Here is a 12,120-nt window from a genome sequence, read left to right on the forward strand (position 1 = left end):
GCTTGCTCCAATATGTACTTTCCAGTATGTACATTTCTCAATACAAAATGTTTTTTAATGATTCAAAAAAAAAAAAAAAAAAAGGAGCAACTAAGCAGTGTGCTCTATGGATGACTCACACAGGATATGATGTTTGGAAGGAGACACTCAGGCCATGAGCCGTGAGCCGTGAGTGGATCTGAACCCAGCTCACTCACTGTCCTCCACTCATCTCCAGAAATGGAGAACAGTGATGGCCCAGAGGCTGGTGAAAGCACAGAGTGATGTGTTTGGGTGTGAACAGCCCCAGAGTCTCCACCACGCCCTGAAGAGAACACAGTGTCCAGCTGATGCTATCGAGCCCAGCTGCTGCCCCACCAGACAAACACACTGAGGCTTGACCTGCTGCCCTGGACACAGCTTAGCTCCAAAACGTGTCCCTCCCATTTCAGTGGCGTTTGAGGTTCTCCAGGCACTTTCTCCTTTCTGACCTCATTTTCTGCCTCCCAAAAAGCCAATGTGGCATGCAAGCAGGAATTATGAATCCCTTTTCAGAGATGGGAAAACTGAGCCAAGGAGAGAAGAATGGCTTGGTCAAGACATTGGCGAGTTCAGAACTGGGGGCTCCTAATGTGCAGCTCAAGGCTTTTCTCTGGAACCCTTTTATTCCAGCAGTGTGTGGGCCTGAGAGGGGGCAAAAGGGCTCACTCAAATAGGAACAAGAATCTTCCACCCACCAGGCTGGCCTTCAGCCCTCTCCTGCAAACAGTAATGAGGTCAGCTCATCCATCCTGGGCCATGGTCTGACAAGCCCTCAAAATGCCCAGGACTCTCCTGACTTCCATGGTGGGTGGCCAGAGGTAGAAATACTAACTGTTTGGATGAGGAACAGAAGAAAATAGCTCGGCATTGCCACTCTTGTCTCCAGCAAGAGAAGCAGGATCCAGTGGACTGCATTTCTCCCGCATGTCAGTGTGGGTCTTACCTGGGAGGAGTTTTCGGGCTGCCTCCTCAGCCATCCTCAGGAGAGGTCCAGAGCAGGGCCATCCGGCCTCTACTTCCACTCCAGCCTTCTTTGATAGCAGGTGAGCAGACAGAAGCCCTCCTACCACTACAGATGGCACAAAACACAAGTGTCAGAGTCCCAAGGACCAGTTTTTCTCTTGTGTCAATTAAACCTACATACTCTGTTGAGCGGCTTGCTGGGAAGGGGCTAGAGCCACCTAGTGAAAGAATCCCTTAATCCCACATATTGGTGCAGTGTTAAGTTCACAAATTCTCTTCTTGGTGGGTCACAAAAACAATGGCTATCACTTTTTTTTAAAGTCCCTACTGTATACCAAGCACTAGGTACTACTGTCTCTTCAAATGAAGATACTGAGGTTCAGAGAGGTAAAGTGACTTGCCCTGGGTCATCCATCTAGTAAGTGGTAGGGCCAGGTCTGTCTGACTACAAAGCCTGTGCTCATTCCACTCAGTCACTCTGTCTCCCAATCCCCCTAAGACCTGGGGTGAGGGGCAGAGTAGTTAGTACCTTCATTGTATTAATTAACCTATTTGAATTTATTACACAATACTTAGGACTTGTAAAAAGCCATAAATGTTCTGTATCTGGAAATATGGCTAAATAGATATCCTGAATGGCCCTCTCATTGCAAAAAAATCTTGTGACCTTGAGCTTCAGCTTTCCCCTCCTCTTGGCAGAGGGGGAACAAGAGACAAAGGCAGGACCTACCAAAGTGGAGAGTCTGATAAAAGATAACCTCCATAAAGTTGAGATCTGAAAGAATTATATACCCTGTGTAAGGACGGATCAGAATAAACCCTACCCACCTCCCCTAGCATACAGTTAAGGAAAACTGCAGGCCTCAAATCTTGATGCCAAATAAAGGGAAGAAAAACAAACAAACAAACAAACAAATCTCCACTAAGAATTAGTAACTACAGGATGGTACTAAGGTTTACAACCTGAATTCATACCAACTAAGTAGTCCAGGAAAACTCAAACCTTTAGCATAAGTCAGTTTTTGGTAGACAATGCCTCCAGCCACATGGAAGAAGTAAACAAAAACTCTAGCTGAAAGAATTCACCTTCAATCTAGGCCTCAAAGAAGCCCAGGGATAAAGTCTAGGGAATGAGTGCACATTAAAATCTAAATAAATCACAAGACATACGAAGAAACAAAGCATTAGGAGTACGAGCCAGCAAAAATGACAGTAGAACAAGACTTACCAACACATCAAATACTGGAACTATCGGACACAGAATACAAAATAATTATGTAGAAATGTTTAGGGGCGCCTGGGTGGTGCAGTCGGTTAAGCGTCCGACTTCAGCCAGGTCACGATCTCACGGTCCGGGAGTTCGAGCCCCGCGTCAGGCTCTGGGCTGATGGCTCAGAGCCTGGAGCCTGTTTCCGATTCTGAGTCTCCCTCTCTCTCTGCCCCTCCCCCGTTCATGCTCTGTCTCTCTCTGTCCCAAAAATAAATAAACGTTGAAAAAAAAAAAAAACTTTAAAAAAAGAAATGTTTAAAGAAATAAAAGAAAGGCTTGGAATAGATGAGTAAGTAGCAAGAAATTATAAAAATGACCAAGCCTAGGGCTGCCTGGGTGGCTCAGTCAGTTAAGCGTCTGACTTTGGCTCAGGTCATACTCTGTGTCCCACTCTCTCAAAAAATGAATAAATGTTAAAAAAAATTTTTTTTTAATTACATAGGCATGTTTTTCTTTTTAAGTTTACTCACTTTTTAAAAAAATTTTTAAATTTTTTTTTATTTTTGAGAGAGAGAGACAGAGTGTGAGCAGGAGGGGCAGAGATAGAGGGAGACACAGAATCCAAAGCAGGCTCCAGGCTCTGAGCTGTCAGCACAAAGCCCGATGCAGGGCTCAAACTCATAGACAGTAAGACCATGACCTAAGCCAAAGTTGGACATTTAACCAACTAAGCCACTCAGGCACCCCAAGTTTACTTTTTTTTTTAAGTAATGTCTATACGCAACATGGAGCTCAAACTCATGACCCCGAGATCAAGAGTCACACACTCTTCTGAGCCAGCAGGGCATTTCTACATAGATAGGTTTATTAGCAAATAAAATATATCTGAAGAGAGAATTAGTGGACTTGAAAACAGATTTCAAAAAATTACCCAGAATGCAACACAGAGAAACAAATTTATTTTTAAAACATACCAAAGAGATTTGGAGGATATAGTAAGAAGGTATAACAAATATCTGGCTGGAGTTCTAAGAAGAGAAGAGGGAGGAAATGGGGAGAGGCAATACCTGAAAATAGTTACGAACTTTTGAAAACTAATGAATGACACAAATTCTTAGATGCAGGAATCCCAAGCAAGATAATAAAAAGAAATCCACATTTATGCACATCACAGTAAAACTGCAGAACACCAAAGAAAAAAAAGATTTCAAAAGCAGAGTCTGTGTAATAATGATTGTTAAGGCTAAGTGGTGGGTAACCCAGTTTATTATATATATTTTCTCTACTTTTATATATTTTTTTTAAACTTCCATAATAAAAGTTTTTAAAATGAAGGAACAGCCAGCATAAATAAAACCAATCATCTGCAAAGTAACAATTAGATTGACAGATTACTTCTTAATAATGACAATGAAATGAGAAGACAATGGAAAGATTTCTTCAGTGTGCTAAGAGAAAATACTATCAAGTTAGCACCATATGTCCTGCAACGTTATCCCTCAAAGACCAAACAAAGGCAGTGAGATAAAGACATTTTATATAGGGGCTCCTGGGTGGCTCAGTCGGTTAAGTGTCCAATTCTTGATGTAGGCTCAGGTCATGATCTCATGGTTTGTGAGATGGAACCTCACATCAGCTCAGAGCCTGCTTGCGATTCTCTCTCCCTCCCTCTCTGTACCTCTCTCCCCCACCGCCCCCTCTCAAAATAAGTAAATAAGCTTAAAAAAAAAAAAGACATTTTATACAAACAAAAGCTGAGAAAATCTTCCAAGAACACACGTGCACTAGAGGACATTCTAAAGGAAGTACTTCAGATAGAAGGAAAGGGATCACAGATGTAAAGTCTGAGACACAGGTAGGAAAGATGGCCAAAGAAATAAATATAGAAATATACAAGTAAATATAGAAATAAATCTAAAACGTCAAATGTATAGAACAGCAATAATGTATGGAGGGCTTAAGACAAAAAACTAAAATACATAATCTATAACATGTGGGTCAGGATATTCTCAGAGCCAGGTTTTGTACTATTCAGGAAAATAAAGATTTTCATTAATTCTGTAATGTTTGTTAAATTTGTAATGTTTGTTAAGTTTTCCAGGAAACTATTTAAAAAGTCAGATACTGAGCATAGTCATTAATAAGAGGAAAATGGATAAGGGGGAGAAAAGTCAACCTAAAGAAGGCGCACACACACACACACACAAAAGAGGATGAAAAGAACACAGAGAAGATGGGACAAATAGCACAAAATAAAACCACAGAAATGAATGCAAATACCTAAGTTATTATAGTAAATGTAAATGGATTAAATGCTTGAGTTAAAAGATCGTCAGAATGGGTAAACAAACAAAATATAATATATAATTTATAAAAGATATATCTGATCATAAAAATACAGAAAGATTGAAAGTAAAAGAGTAGAAAAAGATACCAGTCAAATGCCAACCAAAAGAAAGCTGGTATAATTATATAAATATATATAATTATATACATATGATGTGAATATACCAGCATATATGTATACATGTACATATGCTGGTATATTCATATCAGCAATAAAGAAATATTCATATCAGCAACAAAGGTATAAGGTATAACAAAGGTATATGGCAATCTTAGCTTACAGAAGATAAATTGGGCTCTGAAGAAAATTTGAGGCCGGCAGTGAGCATGGCCTCAAACTCCCATCTGATCCCTAAACCAGGATTTTATATCATGCTGTCTTTGTTCTTTAATTTTTTAAAAAACTGTTATCACATGTCTGTAATACAAGTTTCATTGCAAAATACGTACAAAATAAAGATGAGCAAAATGAGGGAGCAAAAAATAACAGCCTCCAGAAGTGACAGTTTGTTAAGCCACTGGTGGTCTAGGAGTTCACTACAAATAAGGGCTGTAGTAGCTTTATGAGAATCACTGGAAACCTGCTAAAAATATTGATTCTAGGACCCAACCCAGAAATCCAAATTCATTAGGTTTAGACTGAAACCTAGACAATTCAACTTTTATTTATTTATTTATTTATTTATTTTAAATTTTATTTATTTTTGAGAGAGACAGAGATAGAATGCAAGTGGGTTAAGGGCAGAGAGAGAGGGAGACACAGAAGCAGAAGCAGGCTCCAGACTCTGAGCTGTCAGCACAGAGCCCGACGTGGGGCTCGAACTCACAAGCTGTGAGATCATGACCTAAGCCAAAGTCAGATGCTCAACCAACTGAGCCACCCAGGTGCCCCACAATTCAACTTTTTAAAAGGTCCCAAATAGTTCTGATGGGCAGCAAGTTTTGGAAACTAATGCCCTAGACTTGCACTACATAATATAATCATGAACCGTGAACCACGTCACTATTTAAATTTAAATTTGTTAAAATTAAATGAAATTAAATATTCAGTTCCTCAGTTGCAGTAGACACATTTCAAATGTTCACTAGCCAGGTGCAGCTACTGGCTACAACACTGGACAACACAGACATAAAATATTTCCGTCATCACAGAAAGTTCTACTGGGTAGCGCTTCTTAGGCAATAAGTTCCAAGAAGGCGAGGATTACATCTTTCTTGTTCATGGCTGTATGCCTAGCACCAAATACATGTTAAATATGTGAGTAATTCTGGCACATCTCTTTCCAGTCTCTTCTCTGCCCCCTGCTCATGTCTGAAGCTGATGGGGGATCCTGAGACCTCCACACCCCACCCTCTAGGAGGAAAAAAGATCTCTCTTCAGTCACTGGTTTTGGCCAAGTGCCCTGGCAGGGTTGACCCTTAAGATTCTATTTACCACCTCTTGGTTTACACAGAGGCAAAAACTCCACACTCTTTTCTTCCAAAACCCCAGCAGGCAGCCCTCACCTCGGATGTTGGTTTCAAACACGGAGGCATTCACATCAATATCAAAGTCTACGTTGTCCTGGAGCACGTCAACCACTCTTTGGAATTCTGAGACATTCCCCAAAATCTGGAAGAGAAGAAGGTCTTGATAGTGAGGCTCTCCGAGGCTTGAAGGCACTGAAGATCGAGAGTCTGGGATCCTATGCTGGTGTGGCCATCACTTATTCAACTAAGATCTATAGTTTCTGTTCTAGTACTGGTGACAGGAGAAGGAAACAGTGAGATCTAGAAACCACGGAGACCCAATACCAAGAGACTGGTTAAGTCAATTCTTAGTTACCAATTCAAGAGTCCTTATGTACCCATTTAGTGGAAACAAGAGAGACTGTAGACTGCATAGTTTTGACATTTGCAGCAGATATCTGTTGTTTTTAAACTTCTCTGGTCACATTCATCCTTGTGGAAAACACTGCAGGTTGGTTGGCCCAACACAGATTCCCAATATCTTTACCCTGGTAGGTTCCCAATGTGGTGGCTGAAAATCCAGATACTTGCTTTCTCAGCCTCCTTTGCTGCTAGAGGTGAATGTGTTACCCAGCCAATGCTAAGCCTTGAGAAGTCTACTGGGGGCACTTCTGGGGAAAGATTCTGTTTTCCTAATAAAAAGGGACAGATACCGCTGGCATGGTGTTTACTCTTCTTCTTTCTGCCTTGAAAGCAGACTTTACTTCTAGAGCTGTGGCAGCCATTTTAGACCATGAGGTACTAAGCATCAGAATGAAAGCCAATACCCTAATGATAGTAGAATGGAAAAATACAAAGAGCTTGGGTCTCTGACGGCATCACTGAACAGCCAACCCAATGCTAGAAATTACCTCCAGACTTTCTTTCACTCGAGAAAATTAAACCCTTTTCATTTAAACCACCAGCCAAATGCAATTCTGATATCTTTTATTCTGATAGTAGTGCCTCAATTTGAGATATCACTCTTTTTCCACAGTCATTCTTGCAGTTTGGGAGAGGCTGACCCCAGTCCTTCAGTAGCAAGAATGGGTACTTGATCTGGACCACTGGACTGTATCCCTTGGCCAGTGCCTGGTTCAGGAATGAGTGTGTGACCCAAGCCAGATCAATGAGACTCAACTTTGGGAATTAATTCAAAAGGGCTGATTCCTCCCCCACACACAGGTTCCTGACTGAGTGGGAAGTAAGTTTGGAACTACTGATGGCTACTCTGCCAGCATAAGGAGCGCCTGAGAACACAGCTAACAAAGAAGGCAGAGATAGGAGATGGAAAGATTCATGAAGACTTGTTCATATGCCTGGATCCAACTGATTCTGAGGCCAGCCTTTACCTGGACTTTTTAGTTATCTGACTCAGTAAATTCCCTTCTTTGTCTATATTGGTTTGAACAAGGAACCAAAACAATCCTGTCTCAGCATTCAAGGCCCTCGACGTTTGGACTCAAACTACCTTTCTGACCATGTCTCTCGCTGTTCATCTTCATCTAACCTATCTTCATCTACTTCAGGAAAAGTATAACCACTATTTTCCACTTTCTTGCCTTCAGACATGCTCTTTCCTTTACCAGAAATCCCTCCATCCTATGTCTGCCCATTTCCAAATCCAATCTATCTTTGACTGTCTAAATGTCATGTCTCTAGGAAGCCTTTGATCCCTCCAGCTAAAAGGAACCCTCTTCGCCTGTTAAAAGACTCCAGTAACTTTATCCACACAACTTTTAGGGCACCTATTTCTTTCCACATGAAGAGAATCTTGCCTGGGAAGGAGCCTCATTCTTTCCTGCATTCCCCCAGGGTGCCAAGCGCAGCCCATGAAGCAATTACTCAATGTTTACTGAATGATTACATGAATCTTTTTCCACACTGCAGTTAGTAATCTTCTCAAAACAGAAATCTGAGCATTTCCTGCCCTCTACTTCAAATATTTCAGTGGCTTTCCATTGCTGTTAAATTAGAAATCAAAATCCTTAACACAGTGAACAAGGGCTTCCATCATCTGGTCCCCAACCAGACCCCCGGCTCTACTTTTCTTCCTGAATTTCCTTCTCCACCTCCCAGACATAATGGCCCCGCTTCAATTCACTGCCTTTGCCACACTCTCTCCTGCCATAAGGCCCTTGTACAGGCTGTACAGGCTGTTCCCTCTGCCTGGAACACTCTGTCCTCCCTCACTTCCCTAGTTGACACTTGCTTCTCTTTCAGATCCCAACTTAAGTGTCATTCTCTCTCCCTTCTCTCTCTGCCCCTCCCCTACTCTCACTCTCTCTCTCTCTCTCAAAATAAATTAACTTAAGAAAAAATTTAAAAAGAAAAATTATATCTTCAAGGTGATCATAATCATGTAAATACTATTAATATATCAAAAGGAGAAGGGGTGACAGACCAGAAATAGTGAAATATGGATAAAGTTGTTAAATCCTCTCTTGTGGCCTTTTTAAGGAGGATGATTAAGACTTGGAGTCCTACAGAATTAAACTCAAGTCCTAGCTCTGCCACTTCATAGCTGTGGACCCTGGCCAAGCCATTTTACCTCTTCTCAAAATTTATTTTGAGAGAGGCAGAGACAGCATGCGTGGGGAAAGAGCAGAGAAAGAGGAAGACAGAGAATCGCAAGCAGGCTCTGCAATGTCAGTGCTGAGTCCAATGTGGGGCTCAAACCCACGAAACCGAGATCATGACCTGAGCCGAAACCAAGAGTCAGACTCTTAACCGACAAAGCTACCCAGGCGCCCCTGCCATTTTACCTTTCTAAGCAATAGATTTCCTGACTCAAAGAAGGAGTAAAGGATGTACCTTATGGGGTTGTTAGAAGGGTTAAACAAGATAATACACACAAAGTGCTTAGCACAAGCCTTACACATAACACACTAACTAGTTACTGCTATTTTTATCACTGAACATGTCCAATTAGAATGTAAGCCTCTGAAGGGGCACCTGGGTGGCTCAGTCAGTTAAGCACCTGGGTCTTGATCTCAGCTCAGGTCATGATCTCAGAGTTCGTGAAATCAAGCCCTGCAGTGGGCTCCGCGCTGACAGTGTGGTGCCTGCTTAGGATTCTCTCTCTCCCTCAGCCCGTCCCCTGAGCATGCATGCACACACTCACTCACTCACTCTCTCTAAAATAAATAAACTTAAAAAAAAAAAAAACCCACCACATTTATGTTTAGAATGTAAGCCTCTGAAAACAAGGAGGGTCTCAAAGTCTCTGTATACCCCAGAGAGTTCTACAGGCCTATCACAGTTCTGTGTTCATGACAGGTGTTCTGTAAACATCTGCTAAATAAATGACCCTGAATACATTTGGAATTCATCGTTTCCCTCTATCTAGCTGGGCGACCAGAATCTGAAGCTTTGGAATACGGAGATGAAAATAAAAGGCCCAAGTGAAGAACTTGTTTTTCGCCCACAGTCAAGCTGCCAAAAGAGGAAGGATATTGGTTGCACAACCATGGTGAGGTAAAGGAACAATCAAGACACTTACCAGCAAGGTGTCCAGGGCATCAATTAGCGTCAGAGAAAAACTGTAAAAGGACAGAAATTCCAGCTGCTTAGTAAGAAAATCAAACACAAGCTATGAAGGTTGCCCCAGATCAGATACCCCCAAAACTAGTAAGTGAGGCACAGTGATGACTCTTCCCGTCCCAGTTTCCAGTCACAACAGAGAAACCCTAGTGAAAATTACCAAGAAGCTCTGACCCATTTAATGCACTTGGGAGGATGGGCTGATGTAGCTCAACTGTGGTTAAACATATCACCTATATTCACTGGCGTTCTTCTCTGCCATGGGGAGGCAGTATAAGATTGTGACTAAGAGCACAGGCTTTTCCACATCTAGGAATTTATCTCAATGTGCAGAGCTGTATGCTTGAGAATGCTCATGGCTGTACTGTTTAGAAAAGCAAAAAGCTAGAAATAACACAAACATATACCAGTTGAAGAGTGATTAAATTGTAGTACATTTAAACAGAGCAAAACTATGAAGTTGTAACAAAAAATTGTTATCTATTGTTCTATGGGCTAATATTACAATATTCAAATTATATTGTTAAATGAAAAAAGATGAAGGATAAAATAGGCAGTGAGGTATGTTTCTATCTGCATTTTCAAAAAGAGATATATAGACAAAAAGCAGATTAGCAGTTGTTTGGGCCAGTGGTGGTGGAGGAATGAACTACAAAGCAGCACAGAGAACTTTTTAGGATGACAGAAATGTTCTCTATCTTGACTGTGATAGCGGTTACTAGATGCTTCAAATGGGCACATTTTATTACATGTAGGTTACGACTTTAAAGAGTTAATTTAAAAAGATACACATACACATATGATGGTAGAAACCAAAAATATTTTGGGGAGGATACACAAGAAAGTTAATAGTGGTTGGAGTTCTAGGGTATGTAAGAGACTTACTTTATTGTATATGATTTTTTACTGTTTGAATTTGCCTTTTGCTTATATATATTTTCCAACTAAAAAGAAAAAAAAGGAAAGAAAACCAACCCACATTTTGTTGATTACTTAACCTCTCCAATCCTTAGCATACTCATTTGTAAAATGGACAAAACAACACTTAACCCCTAGGGGTGTTGAGAGAATTAAATGAGAAGACACAAGTAAAATGCTTAGCACAGTGTTTAATCAATGTCAGCCTCAGCTAAACGCAATGATCTTTCACTCAGCAAGGAACAAGACAGAGAATTCCACCTCATAAGTTTTTATTCTAGTGGAAGTAAGAAAAACAAACTAGTAGCAAGTGAAAATGATAGCATCAGAGAGTGAGAAGTGCTAATAAATAAAAAAATAAAATAAAATAAAAGGGGTGATTTGTGAGAGTGACCTGTAGGGGGTGGGTAGTTAAGGGAGCTAATATTTAGGTGACATTTTGAGCTGAAATCTCAAGAAGCAGTCAGTAATGTGAGGGTAATGGGGGAAGTGTGTTTCAGTTACACTAACAAATGCTCTGAAGAGTTACATCCCCTCCTGGGCCAGTTTAACCAATTACAAAATGAAGGGGTTGGGTCTTCTGATTTCTTGGAAACCTTCCTCGACAGCCTAGGACTCCAGAGGTTTGTCCAAGTCCCCAGGCTGGTGCCTGGTACTGTCATGGTTGGAGCTCAAAGGTCCAGTCCACCAGGCTAACCCAGGCTTTTTCCACAGTGGGATCCAACTTTCCAGGAGGCTGGGTGGATCCTGGTGGATTGGAGGGAACGTAGCCTCACCCTCGCTAGCTTTTCTGGAATTGGCGAGGAGACCGTGAAGCCACCGGCCCCAGGTGACCCGCCCGCCTAGGAACCGTACTGCCAGACCCCAGCCGCCCCCTTGCTCCTCCACTCGCACTACCTGCCCCAGGTGTCGTGCCCGTCACAGGTGAGAGGTCGCAGCTCGTCGTAGGGAAAGGCATTCTCGAGGTAGCTGTCGTAGGCGTGGTAGAACATGGCCTTGACTCGCTCCCTGGTGCGGGGTATGAAAAATGAGGCAGGGGAAAGGACAAGAATAGGGCGGAAAATGGGAATCACCACCTGAGCCCAGTGGCGGGGTCTGAGCAGGTCGGGGTGTCGGAGGGGAGGGGCGGGGGAGTCCTAGAACGTTGGGAAAGGAAAGGGACCGGGTCTGCGCTTCCCCTTCCCCAACTCTGGAAGGGATAGGAGCCTGACCCCTTTCACCTGTAGTGGGCGGGGTCGGGCGCGGTGCCACCTGGACCTGGCGCACCATGGTGCAGGGGCAGCAGCGCGCACAGGAGGCCGAGCGGGACAAGCAGCCGGAAAGGCATAGAGCCCGTGTCCTGTCAGCGCCGCCGCCGCGGTAGCAGCCACCGCCACCCGCTCATCCTGGGAGCCTCTGCGGGTTGTTCCGGGAATCCGCGCCACTGCGCCTGCGCGCCGGGAAAAAAAAACAAAACAAAACAGTCACCCACTTCCGGACTACAAGTCCCAGAATACAATGGGACGCGGAACGTCGGCAAAGAGTATCTTGGGACAGTCTCTGAAGTGGAAATCAACGTGGCTGAAAAACAGTGGCTACTACAGATACTATGATTAATTAATGTTTTAGTAACAGCATTTGTTAAGCGCTTA

General features: G+C 42.5%; 1 protein-coding gene across 2 annotated transcripts in view; it reads right to left on the reverse strand.

The window, feature by feature from the left end:
* Positions 1-11,918, reverse strand: part of EDEM2 (ER degradation enhancing alpha-mannosidase like protein 2) — a 31,433-nt gene extending 19,515 nt beyond the window's left edge. The window contains exons 1-5 of one of the 2 annotated variants that reach the window (XM_025931716.2): positions 11,710-11,918; positions 11,387-11,497; positions 9,531-9,570; positions 6,047-6,152; positions 965-1,090 (exon numbers count right to left, since the gene is read on the reverse strand). In XM_025931716.2, coding sequence (XP_025787501.1) covers positions 965-1,090; positions 6,047-6,152; positions 9,531-9,570; positions 11,387-11,497; positions 11,710-11,816 — 490 coding nt within the window. In that variant the 5' untranslated portion in view covers positions 11,817-11,918. The remainder of the gene's footprint in view (positions 1-964; positions 1,091-6,046; positions 6,153-9,530; positions 9,571-11,386; positions 11,498-11,709) is intronic. The other variant, XM_086702052.1, reaches the window with a different exon arrangement.
* Between the last annotated feature and the right edge of the window lie 202 nt (positions 11,919-12,120).

This window comes from Puma concolor, chromosome A3 (genome assembly GCF_028749965.1).
Source record: "Puma concolor isolate L17-30 chromosome A3, mPumCon1.1.hap2, whole genome shotgun sequence".
In the NCBI taxonomy this organism is placed as follows: domain Eukaryota; kingdom Metazoa; phylum Chordata; class Mammalia; order Carnivora; family Felidae; genus Puma; species Puma concolor.